Source organism: Anomaloglossus baeobatrachus, chromosome 7 (assembly GCF_048569485.1).
Source record: "Anomaloglossus baeobatrachus isolate aAnoBae1 chromosome 7, aAnoBae1.hap1, whole genome shotgun sequence".
Taxonomy (NCBI): Eukaryota; Metazoa; Chordata; class Amphibia; order Anura; family Aromobatidae; genus Anomaloglossus; species Anomaloglossus baeobatrachus.
Window position 1 is genome coordinate 249,905,113 of NC_134359.1, and position 24,349 is coordinate 249,929,461.

The window sequence follows — 24,349 nt, forward strand, 5'->3', positions numbered from 1 at the left end:
CGCCGCGGCCGGGGCGGGGCCCCCCGTGCGGCCCCTGAGACTCCGGGCGGGCCGGGGCGGGCCCCCCGGGCTGCCCATGAGACTCCGGGCGGCCGTGGCGGGCCCCCCGGGCGGCCCAAGAGACTCCGGGCGGCCGGGGCCGGGCGGCCCCCGGGCGGCCCAAGAGACTCCGCGCGGCCGGGGCGGGCTCCCCGTGCGGCCCAAAAGACTCCGCGCGGCCGGGGCGGGCCCCCCGTGCGGCCCAAGAGACTCCGCGCGGCCGGGGCGGGCCCCCCGTGCGGCCCAAGAGACTCCGGGCGGCCAGGGCGGGCCCCCCGGGCGGCCCCTGAGGACTCCGTGCGGCCGGGGCGGGCCCCCCGGGCGGCCCCTGAGACTCCGGGCGGCCGGGGCGGGCCCCCCGGGCGGCCCATGAGACTCCGGGCGGCCGGGGCGGGCCCCCCGGGCGGCCATGAGACTCCGGGCGGCCGGGGCGGGCCCCCCAGGCGGCCCATGAGACTCCGGGCGGCCGGGGCGGCCCCCCGGGCGGCCCAAGAGACCTCCGGGCGGCCGGGGGCGGGCCCCCCGGGCGGCCCAAGAGACTCCGGGCGGTCGGGGCGGGCCCCCCGGGCGGCTCAAGAGACTCCGCGCGGCCGGGGCGGGCCCCCCGTGAGGCCCAAGAGACTCCGGGCGGCCGGGACGGCCCCCCGGGCGGCCCATGAGACCTCCAAGCGGCCGTGGCGTGCCCCCCGGGCGGCCCAAGAGACTCCGGGTGGCCGGGTCAGGCCCCCCCGGGCGGCCCATGAGACTCCAGGCGGCCGGGGCGGCCCCCGGGCGGCCAATGAGTCTCCGGGCGGCCGGGGCGGGCCCCCCGGCGGCCCCTGAGACTCCGGGCGGCCGGGGCGGGTCCCCCGGGCGGCCCCTGAGACTCCGGTGGCCGGGGCGGGCCCCTCGGGCGGCCCAAGAGACTCCGGGCGGCCGGGGTGGGCCCCCCGGGCTGCCCATGAGACTCCGGGCGGCCGGGGTGGGCCCCCCGAGCTGCCCATGAGACTCCGGGCGGCCGGGCCCGCCTCCCGGGCGGCCCAAGAGACTCCGGGCGGCCGGGGCGGGCCCCCCGGGCGGCCCCTAAGACTCCGGTCGGCCGGGGCGGGCCCCCCGGGCGGCCCCTGAGACTCCGGGCGGCCGGGGCGGGCCCCCCCGGGCGGCCCCTAAGACTCCGGTCGGCCGGGGCGGGCCCCCCGGGCGGCCCCTGAGACTCCGGGCGGCCGGGGCGGGCCCCCCGGGCGGCCCCTGAGACTCCGGCCGGCCGGGGCGGGCCCCCCGGGCGGCCCCTGAGACTCCGGGCGGCCGGGGTGGGCCCCCCGGGCGGCCCATGAGACTTCGGGCGGCCGGGGCGGGCCCCCCGGGCGGCTCATGAGACTTCGGGAGGCCGGGGCGGGCCCCCCGGGCGGCTCATGAGACTCCGGGCGGCCCATGAGACTCCGGGCGACTGGGGCGGGCCCTGACCGCTGGCCGGGGCGGCCCATGAGACTCCGGGCGGCCGGGGCGGGCCCCCCCGGGCGGCCCCTGAGACTCCGGGCGGCCGGGGCGGGCCCCCCGGGCGGCCCCTGAGACTCCGGGCGGCCGGGGCGGGGCCCCCCGGGCGGCCGGGGCGGGCCCCCCGGGCGGCCCCTGAGACTCCGGGCGGCCGGGGGCGGGCCCCCCGGGCGGCCCATGAGACTTCGGGCGGCCGGGGCGGGCCCCCCGGGCGGCCCAAGAGACTCCGGGCGGCCGGGGCGGGCCCCCCGGGCGGCCCATGAGACTCCGGGCCGGCCGAGGCGGGCCCCCCGGGCAGCTCAAGAGACTCCGCGCGGCCGGGGCGGGCCCCCCGGGCGGCCCCTGAGACTCCGGGCGGCCGTGGCGGGCCCCCCGGGCGGCCCAAGAGACTCCGGGCGGCCGGGTCAGGCCCCCCGGGCGGCCCATGAGACTCCAGGCGGCCGGGGGCGGGCCCCCCGGGTGGCCAATGAGTCTCCGGGCGGCCGGGGCGGGCCCCCCCGGCGGCCCCTGAGACTCCGGGCGGCCGGGGCGGGTCCCTCGGGCGGCCCCTGAGACTCCGGGCGTCCGGGGCGGGGCCCCTCGGGCGGCCCAAGAGACTCCGGGCGGCCGGGGTGGGCCCCCCGGGCGGCCCAAGAGACTCCGGGCGGCCGGGGCGGGCCCCCCGGGCTGCCCATGAGACTCCGGGCGGCCGGGGCGGGCCCCCCCGGGCGGCCCATGAGACTCCGGGCGGCCGGGGCCCGCCTCCTGGGCGGCCCAAGAGACTCCGGGCGGCCGGGGCGGGCCCCCCCGGGCGGCCCAAGAGACTCCGGGCGGCCGGGGCGGGCCCCCCGGGTGGCCCCTAAGACTCCGGTCGGCCGGGGCGGGCCCCCCGGGCGGCCCAAGAGACTCCGGGCGGCCGGGGCGGGCCCCCCGGGCGGCCCTCAAGACTCCGGTCGGCCGGGGTGGGCCCCCCGGGCGGCCCCTGGAGACTCCGGGCGGCCGGGGCGGGCCCCCCAGGCGGCCCAAGAGACTCCGGGCGGCCGAGGCGGGCCCCCCGGGCGGCCCCTGAGACTCCGGGCGGCCGGGGCGGGCCCCCCGGGCGGCCCATGAGACTTCGGGCGGCCGGGGCGGGCCCCCCCGGGCGGCCCATGAGACTCCGGGCGGCCGGGGTGGGCCCCCCCGGGCGGCCCCTGAGACTCCGGGCGGCCGAGGCGGGCCCCCCGGGCGTCCCCTGAGACTCCGGGCGGCCGGGGCGGGCCCCCCGGGCGGCCCCTGAGACTCCGGGCGGCCGGGGCGGGCCCCCCGGGCGGCCCCTGAGACTCCGGGCGGCCGGGGCGGGCCCCTCAGGCGGCCCAAGAGACTCCGGGCGGCCGGGGTGGGCCCCCCGGGCGGCCCAAGAGACTCCGGGCGGCCGGGGCGGGCCCCCCGGGCTGCCCATGAGACTCCGGGCGGCCGGGGCGGGCCCCCCGGGCGGCCCATGAGACTCCGGGCGGCCGGGCCCGCCTCCCGGGCGGCCCAAGAGACTCCCGAGCGGCCGGGGGCGGGCCCCCCGGGCGGCCCAAGAGACTCCGGGCGGCCGGGGCGGGCCCCCCGGGCGGCCCCTAAGACTCCGGTCGGCCGGGGCGGGCCCCCCGGGCGGCCCAAGAGACTCCGGGCGGCCGGGGCGGGCCCCCCGGGCGGCCCCTAAGACTCCGGTCGGCCGGGGTGGGCCCCCCGGGCGGCCCCTGAGACTCCGGGCGGCCGGGGCGGGGCCCCCCGGGCGGCCCCTGAGACTCCGGGCGGCCGAGGCGGGCCCCCCGGGGCGGCCCCTGAGACTCCGGGCGGCCGGGGCGGGCCCCCCGGGCGGCCCATGAGTCTTCGGGCGGCCGGGGCGGGCCCCCCGGGCGGCCCATGAGACTCCGGGCGGCCGGGGCGGGCCCCCCGGGCGGCCCATGAGACTCCGGGCGACTGGGGCGGGCCCTGACCGCTGGCCGGGTGGCCCATGAGACTCCGGGCGGCCGGGGCGGGCCCCCCCGGGCGGCCCCTGAGACTCCGGGCGGCCCATGAGACTCCGGGCGGCCGGGGCGGGCCCCCCGGGCGGCCCATGAGACTCCGGGCGGCAGGGGCGGGCCCCCGGGTGGCCCAAGAGACTCCGGGCGGCAGGGGCGGGCCCCCCCGGGCGGCCCAATAGACTCCGGGCGGTCGGGGCGGGCCCCCCGGGCGGCACAAGAGACTCCGCGCGGCCGGGGCGGGCCCCCCCGTGCGGCCCCTGAGACTCCGGGCGGCCGGGGCGGGCCCCCCGGGCTGCCCATGAGACTCCGGGCGGCCGTGGCGGGCCCCCCGGGCGGCCCAAGAGACTCCGGGCGGCAGGGGCGGGCCCCCGGGCGGCCCAATAGACTCCGGGCGGTCGGGGCGGGCCCCCCGGGCGGCCACAAGAGACTCCGCGCGGCCGGGGCGGGCCCCCCGTGCGGCCCCTGAGACTCCGGGCGGCCGGGGGCGGGCCCCCCCGGGCTGCCCATGAGACTCCGGGCGGCCGTGGCGGGCCCCCCGGGCGGCCCAAGAGACTCCGCGCGGCCGGGGCGGGCCCCCCGTGCGGCCCAAGAGACTCCGGGCGGCCGGGGCGGGCCCCCCGGGCGGCCCATGAGACTCCGGGCGGCCGGGGCGGGCCCCCCGGGCGGCCCCTGAGACTCCGTGCAGCCGGGGCGGGCCCCCCGGGCGGCCCCTGAGACCCTGGGCGGCCGGGGCGGGGCCCCCCCGGGCGGCCCATGAGACTCCGGGCGGCCGGGGCGGGCCCCCCGGACAGCCCATGAGACTCCGGGCGGCCGGGGCGGGCCCCCCAGGCGGCCCCTGAGACTCCGGGCGGCCGAGGCGGGCCCCCCGGCGGCCCAAGAGACTCCGGGCGGCCGGGGGCGGGCCCCCCGGGCGGCTCAAGAGACTCCGCGCGGCCGGCGGGCGGGCCCCCCGTGCGGCCCAAGAGACTCCGGGCGGCCGGGACGGGCCCCCCGGGCGGCCCATGAGACTACGGGCGGCCGCGGCGTGCCCCCCGGGCGGCCCAAGAGACTCCGGGTGGCCGGGTCAGGCCCCCCGGGCGGCCCATGAGACTCCAGGCGGCCGGGGCGGGCCCCCCGGGCGGCCAATGAGTCTCCGGGCGGCCGGGGCGGGCACCCCGGCGGCCCCTGAGACTCCGGGCGGCCGGGGCGGGTCACTCCGGGCGGCCGGGGCGGGCCCCTCGGGCGGCCCAAGAGACTCCGGGCGGCCGGGGGTGGGCCCCCCGGGCTGCCCATGAGACTCCGGGCAGCCGGGGCGGGCCCCCCGGGAGGCCCATGAGACTCCGGGCGGCCGGGCCCGCCTCCCGGGCGGCCCAAGAGACTTCGGGCGGCCGGGGCGGGCCCCCCGGGCGGCCCAAGAGACTCCGGGCGGCCGGGGCGGGCCCCCCGGGCGGGCCCCTAAGACTCCGGTCGGCCGGGGCGGGCCCCCCGGGCGGCCCCTGAGACTCCGGGCGGCTGGGGCGGGCCCCCCGGGCGGCCCCCTGAGACTCCGGGCGGCCGGGGCGGGCCCCCCGGGCGGCCCAAGAGACTCCAGGCGGCCGGGGGCGGGGCCACCCGGGCGGCCCCTGAGACTCCGGGCGGCCGAGGCGGGGCCCACCGGGCGGCCCCTGAGACTCCGGGCGGCCGGGGCGGGCCCCCCGGGCGGCCCATGAGACTTCGGGCGGCCGGGGCGGGCCCCCCGGGCGGCCCATGAGACTCCGGGCGGCCGGGGCGGGCCCCCCGGGCGGCCCATGAGACTCCCGGGCGACTGGGGCGGGCCCTGACCGCTGGCCGGGCGGCCCATGAGACTCCGGGCGGCCGGGGGCGGGCCCCCCCCGGGCGGCCCCTGAGACTCCGGGCGGCCGAGGGCGGGCCCCCCGGGCGGCCCCTGAGACTCCGGGCGGCCGGGGCGGGCCCCCCGGGCGGCCCCTGAGACTCCGTGCGGCCGGGGTGGGCCCCCCGGCCGGCCCATGAGACTCCGGGCGGCCGGGGCGGGGCCCCCCGGGCGGCCCATGAGACTCCGGGCGGCCGGGGCGGGCCCCCCGGGCGGCCCATGAGACTCCGGGCGGCCGGGGGCGGGGCCCCCCGGGCGGCTCAAGAGACTCCGCGCGGCCGGGGCGGGCCCCCCGTGCGGCCCAAGAGACTCCGGGCGGCCGGGGCGGGCCCCCCCGGGCGGCCCATGAGACTCCGGGGCGGCCGGGGCGGGCCCCCCGGGGGCGGCCCATGAGACTCCGGGCGGCCGGGGCGGGCCCCCCGGGCGGCCCAAGAGACTTCGGGCGGCCGGGGCGGGCCCCCCGGGTGGCCCATGAGACTCCGGGCGAGCCGGGGCGGGCCCCCCGGGCGGCCCATGAGACTCCGGGCGACTGGGGCGGGTCCCCCGGGCGGCCCCTGAGACTCCGTGCGGCCGGGGCGGGCCCCCCGGGCGGCCCAAGAGACTCCGGGCGGCCGGGGCGGGGCCCCCCGGGCGGCCCAAGAGACTCCGGGTGGCCAGGGCGGGCCCCCCGGGCGGCACATGAGACTCTGGGCGGCCGGGGCGGGCCCCCCCGGGGCGGCCCCCTGAGATTCCGGGCGGCCGGGGCGGGCCCCCCGGGCGGCCCAAGAGACTCCGGGCGGCCAGGGCGGGCCCCCCGGGCGGCCCCTGAGACTCCGGGCGGCCGGGGCGGGCCCCCCCGGGCGGCCCATGAGACTCCGGGCGGCCGGGGCGGGCCCCCCCGGGCGGCCCATGAGACTCCGGGCGGCAGGGGCGGGCCCCCCGGGCGGCCCAAGAGACTCCGGGCGGCCGGGGCGGGCCCCCCGGGCGGCCCAAGAGACTCCGCGCGGCCGGGGCGGGACCCCGTGCGGCCCCTGAGACTCCGGGCGGCCGGGGGCGGGCCCCCCCGGGCTGCCCATGAGACTCCGGGCGGCCGTGGCGGGCCCCCCCGGGCGGCCCAAGAGACTACGGGCGGCCGGGGCGGGCCCCCCGGGCGGCCCAAGAGACTCCGCGCGGCCGGGGCGGGCTCCCCGTGCGGCCCAAAAGACTCCGGGCGGCCGGGGCGGGCCCCCCGGGCGGCCCAAGAGACACCGCGCGGCCGGGGCGGGCCCCCCGTGCGGCCCAAGAGACTCCGGGCGGCCGGGGCAGGCCCCCCGGGCGGCCCATGAGACTCCGGGCGGCCGGGGCGGGGCCCCCCGGGCGGCCCCTGAGACTCCGTGCGGCCGGGGCGGGCCCCCGGGCGGCCCCTGAGACCCTGGGCGGCCGGGGCGGGCCCCCCGGGCGGCCCATGAGACTCCGGGCGGCCGGGGCGGGCCCCCCGGGCGGCCCATGAGACTCCGGGCGGCCGGGGCGGGCCCCCCAGGCGGCCCCTGAGACTCCGGGTGGCCGAGGCGGGCCCCCCCGGGCGGCCCAAGAGACTCCGGGCGGCCGGGGCGGGCCCCCCGGGCGGCTCAAGAGACTCCGCGCGGCCGGGGCGGGCCCCCCGTGCGGCCCAAGAGACTCCGGGCGGCCGGGACGGGCCCCCCGGGCGGCCCATGAGACTCCGGGCGGCCGTGGCGTGCCCCCCGGGCGGCCCAAGAGACTCCGGGTGGCCGGGTCCGGGCCCCCCGGGCGGCCCATGAGACTCCAGGCGGCCGGGGCGGGCCCCCCGGGCGGCCAATGAGTCTCCGGGCGGGCCGGGGCGGGCCCCCCGGGCAGCCCATGAGACTCCGGGCGGCCGGGGGCGGGCCCCCCCAGGCGGCCCCTGAGACTCCGGGCGGCCGAGGCGGGCCCCCCGGGCGGCCCAAGAGACTCCGGGCGGCCGGGGCGGGCCCCCCGGGCGGCTCAAGAGACTCCGCGCGGCCGGGGCGGGCCCCCCGTGCGGCCCAAGAGACTCCGGGCGGCCGGGACCGGGCCCCCCCGGGCGGCCCATGAGACTCCGGGCGGGCCGCGGCGTGCCCCCCGGGCGGCCCAAGAGACTCCGGGTGGCCGGGTCAGGCCCCCCGGGCGGCCCATGAGACTCCAGGCGGCCGGGGCGGGCCCCCCGGGGCGGCCAATGAGTCTCCGGGCGGCCGGGGCGGGCACCCCGGCGGCCCCTGAGACTCCGGGCGGCCGGGGTGGGCCCCCCGGGCTGCCCATGAGACTCCGGGCGGCCGGGGCGGGCCCCCCGGGAGGCCCATGAGACTCCGGGCGGCCGGGCCCGCCTCCCGGGCGGCCCAAGAGACTTCGGGCGGCCGGGGCGGGCCCCCCGGGCGGCCCAAGAGACTCCGGGCGGCCGGGGCGGGCCCCCCGGGCGGCCCCTAAGACTCCGGGCGGCCGGGGCGGGGCCCCCCGGGCGGCCCCTGAGACTCCGGGCGGCCGGGGCGGGCCCCCCGGGCGGCCCAAGAGACTCCAGGCGGCCGGGGCGGGCCCCCCGGGCGGCCCCTGAGACTCCGGGCGGCCGAGGCGGGCCCACCGGGCGGCCCCCTGAGACTCCGGGCGGCCTGGGCGGGCCCCCCGGGCGGCCCATGAGACTTCGGGCGGCCGGGGCGGGCCCCCCGGGCGGCCCATGAGACGCCGGGCGGCCGGGGCGGGCCCCCCGGGCGGCCCATGAGACTCCGGGCGACTGGGGCGGGCCATGACCGCTGGCCGGGCGGCCCATGAGACTCCGGGCGGCCGGGGCGGGCCCCCCCCGGGCGGCCCCCTGAGACTCCGGGCGGCCGAGGCGGCCCCCCGGGCGGCCCCTGAGACTCCGGGCGGCCGGGGCGGGCCCCCCGGGCGGCCCCTGAGACTCCGGGCGGCCGGGGCGGCCCCCGGGCGGCCCCTGAGACTCCGGGCGGGCCGGGCGCCGGGCGGCCCCCGGCGGCCCAAGACTCCAGGCGGCCGGGGCGGGCCACCCGGGCGGCCCCTGAGACTCCGGGCGGCCGAGGCGGGGCCCACCGGGCGGCCCCTGAGACTCCGGGCGGCCGGGGCGGGCCCCCCGGGCGGCCCATGAGTACTTCGGGCGGCCGGGGCGGGCCCCCCGGGCGGCCCATGAGACTTCGGGCGGCCGGGGCGGGCCCCCCAGGCGGCCCATGAGACTTCGGGCGGCCGGGGCGGGCCCCCCCAGGCGGCCCATGAGACTCCGGGCGACTGGGGCGGGCCCTGACCGCTGGCCGGGCGGCCCCTGAGACTCCCGGGCGGTCGGGGCGGGCCCCCCGGGCGGCCCATGAGACTCCGGGCGGCCGGGGCGGGCCCCCCAGGCGGCCCATGAGACTCCGGGCGGCCGGGGCGGGCCCCCCGGGCGGCCCAAGAGACTCTGGGCGGCCGGGGCGGGCCCCCAGGGCGGCCCCTGAGACTCCGGGTGGCCGAGGCGGGCCCCCCGGGCGGCCCAAGAGACTCCGGGCGGCCGGGGCGGGGCCTCCCGGGCGGCCCATGAGACTCCGGGCGGCCGGGGCCCGCCTCCTGGGCGGCCCAAGAGACTCCGGACGGCCGGGGCGGGCCCCCCGGGCGGCCCAAGAGACTCCGGGCGGCCGGGGCGGGCCCCCCGGGTGGCCCCTAAGACTCCGGTCGGCCGCGGGCGGGCCCCCCGGGCGGCCCAAGAGACTCCGGGCGGCCGGGGCGGGCCCCCCCGGGCGGCCCTCAAGACTCCGGTCGGCCGGGGTGGGCCCCCCGGGCGGCCCCTGAGACTCCGGGCGGCCGGGGCGGGCCCCCCCGGGCGGCCCAAGAGACTCCGGGGCGGCCGAGGCGGGCCCCCCGGGCGGCCCCTGAGACTCCGGGCGGGCCGGGGCTAGCCCCCCGGGCGGCCCATGAGACTTCGGGCGGCCGGGGGCGGGCCCCCCGGGCGGCCCATGAGACTCCGGGCGGCCGGGGTGGGCCCCCCGGGCGGCCCCTGAGACTCCGGGCGGCCGGGGCGGGCCCCCCGGGCGGCCCCTGAGACTCCGGGCGGCCGGGGGCGGGCCCCCCGGGCGGCCCCTGAGACTCCGGGTGGCCGGGGCGGGCCCCTCAGGCGGCCCAAGAGACTCCGGGGCGGCCGGGGGTGGGCCCCCCGGGCGGGCCCAAGAGACTCCGGGCGGCCGGGGCGGGCCCCCCGGGCGGCCCCTGAGACTCCGGGCGGCCGAGGCGGGCCCCCCGGGCGGCCCCTGAGACTCCGGGCGGCCGGGGCGGGCCCCCCGGGCGGCCCATGAGTCTTCGGGCGCCAGGGCGGGCCCCCCGGGCGGCCCATGAGACTCCGGGCGGCCGGGGCGGGCCCCCCGGGCGGCCCATGAGACTCCGGCGACTGGGGCGGGCCCTGACCGCTGGCCGGGTGGCCCATGAGACTCCGGGCGGCGGGGCGGGCCCCCCCGGGCGGCCCCTGAGACTCCGGGCGGCCCATGAGACTCCGGGCGGCCGGGGCGGGCCCCCCGGGCGGCCCATGAGACTCCGGGCGGCAGGGGCGGGCCCCCCGGGCGGCCCAAGAGACTCCGGGCGGCAGGGGCGGGCCCCCCCGGGCGGCCCAATAGACTCCGGGCGGTCGGGGCGGGCCCCCCGGGCGGCACAAGAGACTCCGCGCGGCCGGGGCGGGCCCCCCGTGCGGCCCCTGAGACTCCGGGCGGCCGGGGCGGGCCCCCCCGGGCTGCCCATGAGGACTCCGGGCGGCCGTGGCGGGCCCCCCCGGGCGGCCCAAGAGACTCCGCGCGGCCGGGGCGGGCCCCCCGTGCGGCCCAAGAGACTCCGGGCGGCCGGGGCGGGCCCCCCGGGCGGCCCATGAGACTCCGGGCGGCCGGGGCGGGCCCCCCCGGGCGGCCCCTGAGACTCCGTGCAGCCGGGGCGGGCCCCCCGGGCGGCCCCTGAGACCCTGGGCGGCCGGGGCGGGCCCCCCGGGCGGCCCATGAGACTCCGGGCGGCCGGGGCGGGCCCCCCGGGCAGCCCATGAGACTCCGGGCGGCCGGGGGCGGGCCCCCCCAGGCGGCCCCTGAGACTCCGGGCGGCCGAGGCGGGGCCCCCCGGGCGGCCCAAGAGACTCCGGGCGGCGGGGCGGGCCCCCCGGGCGGCTCAAGAGACTCCGCGCGGCCGGGGCGGGCCCCCCGTGCGGCCCAAGAGACTCCGGGCGGCCGGGACGGGCCCCCCGGGCGGCCCATGAGACTCCGGGCGGCCGCGGCGTGCCCCCCGGGCGGCCCAAGAGACTCCGGGTGGCCGGGTCAGGGCCCCCCGGGCGGCCCATGAGACTCCAGGCGGCCGGGGCGGGCCCCCCGGGCGGCCAATGAGTCTCCGGGCGGCCGGGGCGGGCACCCCGGCGGCCCCTGAGACTCCGGGCGGCCGGGGTGGGCCCCCCGGGCTGCCCATGAGACTCCGGGCGGCCGGGGCGGGCCCCCCGGGAGGCCCATGAGACTCCGGGCGGCCGGGCCCGCCTCCCGGGCGGCCCAAGAGACTTCGGGCGGGCCGGGGCGGGCCCCCCGGGCGGCCCAAGAGACTCCGGGCGGCCGGGGCGGGCCCCCCCGGGCGGCCCCTAAGACTCCGGGCGGCCGGGGCGGGGCCCCCCGGGCGGCCCCCTGAGACTCCGGGCGGCCGGGGGCGGGCCCCCCGGGCGGCCCAAGAGACTCCAGGCGGCCGGGGCGGGCCCCCCGGGCGGCCCCTGAGACCTCCGGGCGGCCGAGGCGGGCCCACCGGGCGGCCCCTGAGACTCCGGGCGGCCGGGGCGGGCCCCCCGGGCGGCCCATGAGACTTCGGGCGGCCGGGGCGGGCCCCCCGGGCGGCCCATGAGACTCCGGGCGGCCGGGGCGGGCCCCCCGGGCGGCCCATGAGACTCCGGGCGACTGGGGCGGGCCATGACCGCTGGCCGGGCGGCCCATGAGACTCCGGGCGGCCGGGGCGGGCCCCCCCCGGGCGGCCCCTGAGACTCCGGGCGGCCGAGGCGGGCCCCCCGGGCGGCCCCTGAGACTCCGGGCGGCCGGGGCGGGCCCCCCGGGCGGGCCCCTGAGACTCCGTGCGGCCGGGGTGGGGCCCCCCGGCCGGCCCATGAGACTCCGGGCGGCCGGGGCGGGCCCCCCGGGCGGCCCATGAGACTCCGGGCGGCCGGGGCGGGCCCCCCGGGCGGCCCATGAGACTCCGGGCGGCCGGGGCGGGCCCCCCGGGCGGCTCAAGAGACTCCGGGCGGCCGGGGCGGGCCCCCCGGGCGGCCCATGAGACTCCGGGCGGCCGGGGCGGGCCCCGACCGCTGGCCGGGCGGCCCATGAGACTCCGGGCGGCCGGGGCGGGCCCCGACCGCTGGCCAGGCGGCCCATGAGACTCCGGGCGGCCAGCCGGCCGGGGCGGGCCCCGACCGCTGGCCAGCCTTTAATATGTAATATAACATTTTACAGCCACACAGCATTTTCTGTGTGGCTGTAAACTGTTATATTACATATTAAATTTCTCCATATGCATATCACCCTACTGTACCCTTTTTCAATTACCCTGGCAATGAATGGTGACACTTAACACAGTAAGATCCCCAACTGTGACCCCCCCCCACACACACAGCCTTCCATGCAGTATAATGAGCCCCTGTATAGTATAATGGCCCCTACTATCTCCAAATGGTATAATGGTCTCCATACAGCCCTCCTCACAGTATAATGGTTCACACACAGACAGTCTGATAGACCCCCACACAAACTTTCATACTGAGTAGATGCTTGCTTACAGTATAATGGCACTCCAATAATAAGTAAATTATAAAGACTCCCTCATAGGCCTTGAAATAATATAATTGGCCTGACAAAACTTTCCACATGGTATAATGGGCCCTACATAGTCCTCCATAGAGTAATGGGCCTTATGTCCTCCATGTATTATAATACACCCCACATTTCGTGTTATGCACCGCTTGTATCCCTCAATATAGTCTTATGCAGACCCCGTATAGAATTGTGCGCCCCCATATAGTGTTATGCACCTTCATATACTTTTAGGCAACCCCCATATAGTAGTGTGCAGCCCCAATAGTCGTCTGGCCACCGTGATACATAAACTCACTTCTTCCGCTCTCCGATCTCCTCAGCAAGTCTACTGAACTGCTTTCGTCACATCTCAGCACAGCGGCACAAAGTGGTGATATGATGGCGCTCCGCTGTTCTGACACATCAGAGTGCTGTAGACACAGCGGGAGAGTGATGAGAGAGCAGTGATGGCGAACCTTTCACAGGCTGAGTGCCCAAACTGCAACACAATTTTTTAACTTTTTTTTTTCTCCCTTCTACAAAGTGCCAACCTGGTAATTTAACAAATTCTATTATGTTAACAATTGATTTTAAACTTACCTTTGCAGTCTTCTCTTCAGCAGGGGGGCATCAAGCTCATGCCTGCTTAACACACATTGAAGCTGAGCCACTCCCACTGCTCTTTCTAGAGACAGCAGTTGGATCGATCTTTATGGAAAAAATGCATAATGTTACATTGTTAGCTTAGAATGCAATCCGATTCCATCCTGAAATTCACATCTACATTTCAAAGTGTGAACATCTCTAAATCTTATGAAGACATACGAGTTGTTCCTCTCCCCTTTCATTATGTAGTAATGTCCCCCATCCTGTACTAACATCCCCCTTCCTGGTAAATATGACCCCATCATGAAATAGACTTCCTACATTCTGGCATTTGTCCCTATCATGGCCCCATCCTGATAAATGTCCCCCATCCTGGCAAGTTCCCTCCCCATCCTGGCAGGTCCCCAATTGCCAATACAATTGATAGAGTGATTCTTGGTGGGGGCACAGTGTCAGTGCTTACTCCGTCCCCCCTTAACTAATGGGCCCCAAAGCGATCATGTAGCATGCCTCTATTAGCGGTATGCCCCTGGGTACTGTATGTGCTGGGAGCATCTGTACAAATCAGGGCAGGAGGCTAATTGGAAATTTCTACAATCATTGCTCGGCCGCACAAAATGATCAACTTAAAAATGACCCTGCTATATTTGGTAAAACAATGAACTCCCTCCTACTGTGGTGGCTGGAGCTGCTTCTTTGTGCGGGTTTGATATTAGGCGATATTGATCTTATTGCTTCTCACTACTGCTTTTCCAGGTTTGTGTCAGCTGCGTCTGCTGTATATACATTACATAGGAAATGCTGGGGTGAGATGCATTACTGAGGTGGGCTGGGGGGCCTAGACATGACTGGGGGGCTATACAGGACTAGGGAGGCTGATGGGGCCTAGACATGACTTGGGGCATATACATCACAGGGAAGGGCTGTGGGGCATAGATGTTACTGGGGAGGGCTTGGGGGCATAATGTGACTGGGGAGGCTAGATGGAACTGGGGGTCCTATACGGGACTAAAGAGGTTGGGAGGGGCTTACATGGTACTGAGGAGTCTGGGAGGGGTCTATACGAGACTGGGGAGGCTGTTATGAGGCCCAGACAAGACAGGGGGAACTAGACATCACAGGAAACACTGGGTGCATATACATCACTGGAGATGCTGGGGGTATATACACCACATGAGGGGCAGGAGGCATATACACCACAAGGGAGGGCTGGGAGTCATCACTGGGGGGGCCTAAACATGACTGGAGAGTCTTGGTGGGGTCTAGATTATGCTATTTGATGTTTGGTAGCCCTTGTCACAGCCGTCTGACTTGTACAGATAAATGTCTAAAAAGAGCAACTATAGCAGACACCAGGTCCCAAAATCTAGCACCTATGTAACAGAACTGTCCAATCACACAAAGCATTGCAGTATCCAGGCAACTGAAAGGCCAATCATAAAGAAGGTATGTAAAAGCTTTCCAATCCTGTGAACGCATCCCTATCATAGCAACCATACAGACCAATCATGAGAACCCATCTATATGTTTTATACACCTTCACAGTACATACTCGCCCACATATAATGTCTAATACACGCAGCTCCGCTACATGGGTAAGGGACTATTAACAGAATGTAAGTGAACCCTCTAACTCAGAGGTCTCAAACATGCGGCCTACAGACCCCTAGACCCCGTGACTATTGTGGCACATATATACACATCTACACTAATAACGAGGGATATTGCAACAGGATGGGCACATTAGTACAAGGGGACAATATGGGCACATTACCACAGGATGGGGAGACATTATACAAAATGTTGGCATAAATTACTATATGGTGGTAATTGTAAAATATTACTTACAAGAAGTGGATAAAATGGGGAAAACAATTTTTTTTCCCAATTGAAACTACTTTTTTTATATATACTGAAATAAAAAAGTGCACATTTGTTATAATAAACGAGTGAAAAATGTTAAAAAAAAAAAAAGTGATGCATATTTTATTCTACATGCATATTTTATTCTACAAACATTTGGAATCACTAAAAATGTCACTGGGTCCAGCAAAGAATGCAGCCCCGCCAATAATTTTTTTTCGATATGCAACTCTTATACTCAGCCAAGTTTGAGACCCCTGCCATAACTTATTAGGCCCCTATGCAAATGAACTGCATTAATGCATGTGCGCCCCTAGAGTGAAGCAACACAATGTGAGGCCTACCAGACTGACTTTGCCTTTTTTGGATATTTATTTTTTTTTATATATATAATATATATTTTATCTCCCCCCCACTTAGTCTGGTGAAACCTCTCCTCATTTATCAAATCTTTATAATTTAAAAAAAACAAACAAACCCTTTCCTAGTTATCCATAGAAACCAGCCAGGATTAATAAAAGCTGAGGCCTGACTGGTTGCTATGGGGTAACAAGAACAGTTGTAGTAATGTTATATATTCTCCATAACTTCTCACCTTTCTCGCCCACCAGGCCGATGTGACTGGGTCCTGAGTCTCTGGAAGATTTGCTGTAATTGCTCGTCCTCCATTTACATCTGAGTCTTGTCATGGCTCTGTGAAGGTGCGCTAAGAAGCAGTTATCCTTTATTTATTTTTTCTTGTCTTTACCCTCCTTTCAGTGTCCATGTTCTCTAATCGGTTTCTCTCTCCACGCTCTCCTTCTCATCCTTTGGTTTCCAAATCCTTTGTCTTCTTCGCTTTCCCCACTCTGAGCGCTCACATGTGTCTCCTCTCTCCTGCAGTGAGTAAGAGCAAAGCACCTTAGCTGTGCGCCTGTGCTGCCACATTCTGGAACCTACCATTGTGATGTCATACAGCTGCCACATTCTACCACCTGCCATTGTGATGTAATTGCTGTGTCAATGTATCTAGCTCCCAGCCATCTTGGATCCTGCTGGACTGTCCTGATTTTGAGGGAAATATCTTGGTAGATAAAGACATTCTGCCACCATATGATATGTATTTAATGCTGCAGATATTTTAAGTGTATGTATATGTGTGTGTATGTATATATATATGTGTGTGTGTGTGTATATATAATATATATATACTAGAAGGTGGCCCGATTCTAACGCATCGGGTATTCTAGAATTTATTGCGTAGTTGATGTATGATTTCTGTTATATATGATATTGTTGTGTGTAGTTGCCAAGTGTTTGTGTAGGGTGCTGTAAATGTTCTGGGTGTTGTCTGGGTGGGGGGGTGTGAGTGGTGTTTGTGTGTTGCATAGTGTGTGTTGCGTTGTATGTGGAGCGCTGTGTGTCTGTAGCGTTGTGTGTGTGTGTGTGTGTGTGTGTGTGTGTGTGGAGCGCGGTTTGTGTGTTTGTGTGTGTGTTGGGGGGAGGTGTGCACCCCCCATGAGACTCCAGGCGGCCGGGGCGGGCCCCCCGGGCGGCCAATGAGTCTCCGGGCGGCCGGGGCGGGCCCCCTGGCGGCCCCTGAGACTCCGGGCGGCCGGGGCGGGCCCCCCGGGCGGCCCCTGAGACTCCGTGCGGCCGGGGCGGACCCCCCGGGCGGCCCAAGAGACTCCGGGCGGCCGGGGCGGGCCCCCCGGGCGGCCCAAGAGACTCCGGGCGGCCGGGGCGGGCCCCCCGGGCGGCCCCTGAGACTCCGGTCGGCCAGGGCGAGCCCCCCGGGCGGCCCCTGAGACTCCGGGCGGCCGGGGCGGGCCCCCCGGGCGGCCCCTGAGACTCCGGGCGGCCGGGGCGGGCCCCCCGGGCGGCCCCTGAGACTCCGGGCGGCCGGGGCGGGCCCCCTGGGCGGCCCATGAGACTCCGGGCGGCCGGGGCGGGCCCCCCGGGCGGCCCAAGAGACTCCGGGCGGCCGGGGCGGGCCCCCCGGGCGGCCCATGAGACTCCGGGCGGCCGGGGCGGGCCCCCCGGGCAGCTCAAGAGACTCCGCGCGGCCGGGGCGGGCCCCCCGGGCGGCCCCTGAGACTCCGGGCGGCCGTGGCGGGCCCCCCGGGCGGCCCAAGAGACTCCGGGCGGCCGGGGCGGGCCCCCCGGGCGGCCCCTGAGACTCCGGGCGGCCGGGGCGGGCCCCCCGGGCGGCCCCTGAGACTTCGGGCGGCCGGGGCGGGCCCCCCGGGCGGCCCATGAGACTCCGGGCGGCCGGGCCCGCCTCCCGGGCGGCCCAAGAGACTCCGGGCGGCCGGGGCGGGCCCCCTGGGCGGCCCCTAAGACTCCGGTCGGCCGGGGCGGGCCCCCCGGGCGGCCCCTGAGACTCCGGGCGGCCGGGGCGGGCCCCCCGGGCGGCCCCTGAGACTCCGGTCGGCCAGGGCGAGCCCCCCGGGCGGCCCCTGAGACTCCGGGCGGCCGGGGCGGGCCCCCCGGGCGGCCCCTGAGACTCCGGGCGGCCGGGGCGGGCCCCCCGGGCGGCCCCTGAGACTCCGGGCGGCCGGGGCGGGCCCCCCGGGCGGCCCATGAGACTTCGGGCGGCCGGGGCGGGCCCCCCGGGCGGCCCATGAGACTCCGGGCGGCCGGGGCGGGCCCCCCGGGCGGCCCATGAGACTCCGGGCGGCCGGGGCGGGCCCCGACCGCTGGCCGGGCGGCCCATGAGACTCCGGGCGGCCGGGGCGGGCCCCGACCGCTGGCCAGGCGGCCCATGAGACTCCGGGCGGCCAGCCGGCCGGGGCGGGCCCCGACCGCTGGCCAGCCTTTAATATGTAATATAACATTTTACAGCCACACAGCATTTTCTGTGTGGCTGTAAACTGTTATATTACATATTAAATTTCTCCATATGCATATCACCCTACTGTACCCTTTTTCAATTACCCTGGCAATGAATGGTGACACTTAACACAGTAAGATCCCCAACTGTGACCCCCCCCCCCCCCACACAGCCTTCCATGCAGTATAATGAGCCCCTGTATAGTATAATGGCCCCTACTATCTCCAAATGGTATAATGGTCTCCATACAGCCCTCCTCACAGTATAATGGTTCACACACAGACAGTCTGATAGACCCCCACACAAACTTTCATACTGAGTAGATGCTTGCTTACAGTATAATGGCACTCCAATAATAAGTAAATTATAAAGACTCCCTCATAGGCCTTGAAATAATATAATTGGCCTGACAAAACTTTCCACATGGTATAATGGGCCCTACATAGTCCTCCATAGAGTAATGGGCCTTATGTCCTCCATGTATTATAATACACCCCATATTTCGTGTTATGCACCGCTTGTATCCCTCAATATAGTCTTATGCAGACCCCGTATAGAATTGTGCGCCCCCATATAGTGTTATGCACCTTCATATACTTTTAGGCAACCCCCATATAGTAGTGTGCAGCCCCAATAGTCGTCTGGCCACCGTGATACATAAACTCACTTCTTCCGCTCTCCGATCTCCTCAGCAAGTCTACTGAACTGCTTTCGTCACATCTCAGCACAGCGGCACAAAGTGGTGATATGATGGCGCTCCGCTGTTCTGACACATCAGAGTGCTGTAGACACAGCGGGAGAGTGATGAGAGAGCAGTGATGGTGAACCTTTCACAGGCTGAGTGCCCAAACTGCAACACAATTTTTTAACTTTTTTTTTTCTCCCTTCTACAAAGTGCCAACCTGGTAATTTAACAAATTCTATTATGTTAACAATTGATTTTAAACTTACCTTTGCAGTCTTCTCTTCAGCAGGGGGGCATCAAGCTCATGCCTGCTTAACACACATTGAAGCTGAGCCACTCCCACTGCTCTTTCTAGAGACAGCAGTTGGATCGATCTTTATGGAAAAAATGCATAATGTTACATTGTTAGCTTAGAATGCAATCCGATTCCATCCTGAAATTCACATCTACATTTCAAAGTGTGAACATCTCTAAATCTTATGAAGACATACGAGTTGTTCCTCTCCCCTTTCATTATGTAGTAATGTCCCCCATCCTGTACTAACATCCCCCTTCCTGGTAAATATGACCCCATCATGAAATAGACTTCCTACATTCTGGCATTTGTCCCTATCATGGCCCCATCCTGATAAATGTCCCCCATCCTGGCAAGTTCCCTCCCCATCCTGGCAGGTCCCCAATTGCCAATACAATTGATAGAGTGATTCTTGGTGGGGGCACAGTGTCAGTGCTTACTCCGTCCCCCCTTAACTAATGGGCCCCAAAGCGATCATGTAGCATGCCTCTATTAGCGATATGCCCCTGGGTACTGTATGTGCTGGGAGCATCTGTACAAATCAGGGCAGGAGGCTAATTGGAAATTTCTACAATCATTGCTCGGCCGCACAAAATGATCAACTTAAAAATGACCCTGCTATATTTGGTAAAACAATGAACTCCCTCCTACTGTGGTGGCTGGAGCTGCTTCTTTGTGCGGGTTTGATATTAGGCGATATTGATCTTATTGCTTCTCACTACTGCTTTTCCAGGTTTGTGTCAGCTGCGTCTGCTGTATATACATTACATAGGAAATGCTGGGGTGAGATGCATTACTGAGGTGGGCTGGGGGGCCTAGACATGACTGGGGGGCTATACAGGACTAGGGAGGCTGATGGGGCCTAGACATGACTTGGGGCATATACATCACAGGGAAGGGCTGTGGGGCATAGATGTTACTGGGGAGGGCTTGGGGGCATAATGTGACTGGGGAGGCTAGATGGAACTGGGGGTCCTATACGGGACTAAAGAGGTTGGGAGGGGCTTACATGGTACTGAGGAGTCTGGGAGGGGTCTATACGAGACTGGGGAGGCTGTTATGAGGCCCAGACAAGACAGGGGGAACTAGACATCACAGGAAACACTGGGTGCATATACATCACTGGAGATGCTGGGGGTATATACACCACATGAGGGGCAGGAGGCATATACACCACAAGGGAGGGCTGGGAGTCATCACTGGGGGGGCCTAAACATGACTGGAGAGTCTTGGTGGGGGTCTAGATTATGCTATTTGATGTTTGGTAGCCCTTGTCACAGCCGTCTGACTTGTACAGATAAATGTCTAAAAAGAGCAACTATAGCAGACACCAGGTCCCAAAATCCAGCACCTATGTAACAGAACTGTCCAATCACACAAAGCATTGCAGTATCCAGGCAACTGAAAGGCCAATCATAAAGAAGGTATGTAAAAGCTTTCCAATCCTGTGAACGCATCCCTATCATAGCAACCATACAGACCAATCATGAGAACCCATCTATATGTTTTATACACCTTCACAGTACATACTCGCCCACATATAATGTCTAATACACGCAGCTCCGCTACATGGGTAAGGGACTATTAACAGAATGTAAGTGAACCCTCTAACTCAGAGGTCTCAAACATGCGGCCTACAGACACCTAGACCCCGTGACTATTGTGGCACATATATACACATCTACACTAATAACGAGGGATATTGCAACAGGATGGGCACATTAGTACAAGGGGACAATATGGGCACATTACCACAGGATGGGGAGACATTATACAAAATGTTGGCATAAATTACTATATGGTGGTAATTGTAAAATATTACTTACAAGAAGTGGATAAAATGGGGAAAACAATTTTTTTTCCCAATTGAAACTACTTTTTTTATATATACTGAAATAAAAAAGTGCACATTTGTTATAATAAACGAGTGAAAAATGTTAAAAAAAAAAAAGTGATGCATATTTTATTCTACAAACATTTGGAATCACTAAAAAATGTCACTGGGTCCAGCAAAGAATGCAGCCCCGCCAATAATTTTTTTTCGATATGCAACTCTTATACTCAGCCAAGTTTGAGACCCCTGCCATAACTTATTAGGCCCCTATGCAAATGAACTGCATTAATGCATGTGCGCCCCTAGAGTGAAGCAACACAATGTGAGGCCTACCAGACTGACTTTGCCTTTTTTGGATATTTATTTTTTTTTATATATAATATATATTTTATCTCCCCCCCACTTAGTCTGGTGAAACCTCTCCTCATTTATCAAATCTTTATAATTTAAAAAAAACAAACAAACCCTTTCCTAGTTATCCATAGAAACCAGCCAGGATTAATAAAAGCTGAGGCCTGACTGGTTGCTATGGGGTAACAAGAACAGTTGTAGTAATGTTATATATTCTCCATAACTTCTCACCTTTCTCGCCCACCAGGCCGATGTGACTGGGTCCTGAGTCTCTGGAAGATTTGCTGTAATTGCTCGTCCTCCATTTACATCTGAGTCTTGTCATGGCTCTGTGAAGGTGCGCTAAGAAGCAGTTATCCTTTATTTATTTTTTCTTGTCTTTACCCTCCTTTCAGTGTCCATGTTCTCTAATTGGTTTCTCTCTCCACGCTTTCCTTCTCATCCTTTGGTTTCCAAATCCTTTGTCTTCTTCGCTTTCCCCACTCTGAGCGCTCACATGTGTCTCCTCTCTCCTGCAGTGAGTAAGAGCAAAGCACCTTAGCTGTGCGCCTGTGCTGCCACATTCTGGAACCTGCCATTGTGATGTCATACAGCTGCCACATTCTACCACCTGCCATTGTGATGTAATTGCTGTGTCAATGTATCTAGCTCCCAGCCATCTTGGATCCTGCTGGACTGTCCTGATTTTGAGGGAAATATCTTGGTAGATAAAGACATTCTGCCACCATATGATATGTATTTAATGCTGCAGATATTTTAAGTGTATGTATATGTGTGTGTATGTATATATATATGTGTGTGTGTGTGTATATATAATATATATATACTAGAAGGTGGCCCGATTCTAACGCATCGGGTATTCTAGAATTTATTGCGTAGTTGATGTATGATTTCTGTTATATATGATATTGTTGTGTGTAGTTGCCAAGTGTTTGTGTAGGGCGCTGTAAATGTTCTGGGTGTTGTCTGGGTGGGGGGGTGTGAGTGGTGTTTGTGTGTTGCATAGTGTGTGTTGCGTTGTATGTGGAGCGCTGTGTGTCTGTAGCGTTGTGTGTGTGTGTGTGTGTGGAGCGCGGTTTGTGTTTTTGTGTGTGTGTGTGTGTTGGGGGGAGGTGTGCACCCCCCATCATGCTCCATCCCCCCATGCTGCACACCCCCATCGTGCTCCATCCCCCCATGCTGCACACCCCCATCGTGCTCCATCCCCCCCATGCTGCACACCCCCATCGTGCTCCATCCCCCCCATGCTGCACACCCCCATCGTGCTCCATCCCCCATGCTGCGCACTCCATCGTGCTCCATCCCCCATGCTGCGCACTCCATCGTGCTCCATCCCCCATGCTGCGCACTCCCTATCGTGCTGCACCCCCTCATCGTGCTCCATCCCCCATGCTGCACTCCCCATCGTGCTTCATCCCCCATCGTGCTCCATCCCCCCATGCTGCGAACCCCGCAGAGAGGAGTATAATTGGAGGATTATAACAGGAGAAGTATAATGGGAGGAGTTGTCCTGGGGGGAGAGGTGTACAGGTGCCCATCGTGTGCGGGGGGCGTGGCCTAGCGGGCAACGTGTTTGGGGGGCGTGGCCTAGCGGGCAACGTGTGCGGGGGGCGTGGCCTGGCCAAACGGCCAATCCATGCGGGGGGGCGGGGCCAGGCTGAGCCCAGCGGCCGATCCGCTGTTTGTCACCGTAAGGACACAATTTTGGAGCAAGACAGACAGACAGACAGAATAAGGCAATTATATATATAGATTTTCAATTTAAATGTATTAATTATGAAAGTTCAAATAAAACGCAAAGCTTCACTGTGCAAGCAATTATCTTCAGATTGAGTTCTTATAGTAAGGGATTCCAGCTTAAAGCCGTGACCACCGGCTACATGGATACAAGAAGGATAAAGTGAATCCCATGGGTAACTTAAAGCTGAAGGATTTTTACTAAATGCTCCATGAACGCATTTCTGGCATTATACGACCTTATCAGAGTCTGGAAATTGCATCATGGGACTTTTGTATAACCCCCTTAACAAGAGCGGGCAGTAAAATTACGTCCTAAGCAGTCATAGTGTAATCTCCACCGGCTGCTGGTGGGGAACTGCACACATGTCAGCTGACTTTAACAACTGATATGTGTGCATTGCAGGTACAAGTGGATCCATGTTCCACCCATGCCTTACCTCTAAATCTTCACTTACCCGGCTTCATGAGCATTGCATTGATGTGATCACTGTGAGAGAATGGTTGTCATGGTAGCACAGGGGCATGTGATAACTCTCGTAGCTAGCATTAATCACTTCCTGTTTCACTCGGCCGGCTGCTGCCAGTGACAAGAGGTGAGTGTTTCTGTGATCACAGCTGTGTAGCTGTAATGAACAGAAATGCATCAGCAATCAGACTGCTGATTCTTATAATTGTAAATGGTGCTCAGAAAAATGATCAATATAATACAAATTTGTGGGATTGTGAGAAAATATTTTTTACTTTAGTGATTTCTGCAAAAAGTCAAACCGTCGTTTGTTTGTTTTTTGTTTTTGCCAATGTTTGGGCTCTTTTATATTCAGAGCCTTCATCTGGGCAAAATTGATTCTGAGGTTGACTATGAGACTTGCAGAACTAGTTGCCTGAAGCAGTAATGAGTGCCTTGTTATTAAGACAAGGAAGCAGCAGCCTTCACACTGGATATTCCTCCCAGGCACCCAGCTGCTCTCCTAAGGCGCCAGCCCTCCATTATCTTCACCACAGATGTCATGGATTGTGATAGGTTAATCTCCAGTGGCTGTCGCCAGCAGCAATTCCCTACACATAGCAGCACATGTCAGTTGTTTAAATCTGCTGACATCATGCACGAGTGGATCTGTGTTCCACTCATGCCTGTTAACACCTTGCATCTCACTGTCTAAATGTGACAATACCACAACAAGCAGAACGTCCAGCACCACAGAGCTAACGATAGACGTTTTTGTTTCTTATTTTAATTAGTCCCTATATTAAACATTATATTTTATTGCACTGATTGCATGTATAATGTATTGAAATGCACCCGCTTTGCAATATATTATACTCAGTGCAGCACTGACAGACATCTGGGATCATGCTCCTGGTATTATCCCAGAGGCTTTCTGTACTTTGGTGACCCGGAGGTCATCATGACTACCTCAAGCACCATGGCAACAATTAGGCCCTGACTATATCACTTTGTGGAGGTACCAATCGGAGGGGAGAGGAAACATAATCCCTCGAACCTGCCCGATTGCAATTGCAGCATTTAGAAGGTTAAACACAGTTGAGACCGTCCCTGGCTGTGAGACGGGGCTTGGCTGTTGCATACGCAGTCTCCGTCTCCGGCAGCGATCTCGTGGTCATATCTCCCATGCTCCCGCTACTGCCAGGACTTACTGGGTATGTTATTGGTTGGTTGCACACTGACTGTCAGGATGTACCCAGTACAGGCAATGTTGGGAATAGGTCATGGCATTTTCTCCTGTTACCCTTGTGAAAATGCAAAACTTGAGGCTAAAGTAACATTTTTGTGGGAAAGAAATTTTCATTATTTTTTTTATTCCTTCCACATTGCCTTATTTCCTTTGAAGCACCTACAGGGTTAATAAGTGCCAGCATTGAGAAACATGTGATGGTGTCTCCGCGGTGTTGGATGTTGATCTCCCCGAGGTCAACCATCCTTACCTATGTTGAATATGGATTTGAGCAGTTTGAGGGGTGCTGTTATTGTAATGGTGTGAGTTTTGGGTATTTTCAAAGTCACTTCAAATGTGATGTGGTCCCTAAAAATTATTTTTGTTAATTTTGTTGTTGAAATGAG

At 66.6% G+C, this 24,349-nt stretch overlaps 1 protein-coding gene across 1 annotated transcript in view; it reads right to left on the reverse strand.

Annotated features, from left to right (window-relative positions):
- Positions 1-20,983, reverse strand: part of DCUN1D3 (defective in cullin neddylation 1 domain containing 3) — a 96,966-nt gene extending 75,983 nt beyond the window's left edge. Inside the window, exons 1-2 of the mRNA XM_075318039.1 lie at positions 20,761-20,983; positions 15,148-15,428 (exon numbers count right to left, since the gene is read on the reverse strand). Of these exons, the coding sequence (XP_075174154.1) occupies positions 15,148-15,221 (74 nt within the window). The 5' untranslated portion in view covers positions 15,222-15,428; positions 20,761-20,983. The remainder of the gene's footprint in view (positions 1-15,147; positions 15,429-20,760) is intronic.
- Between the last annotated feature and the right edge of the window lie 3,366 nt (positions 20,984-24,349).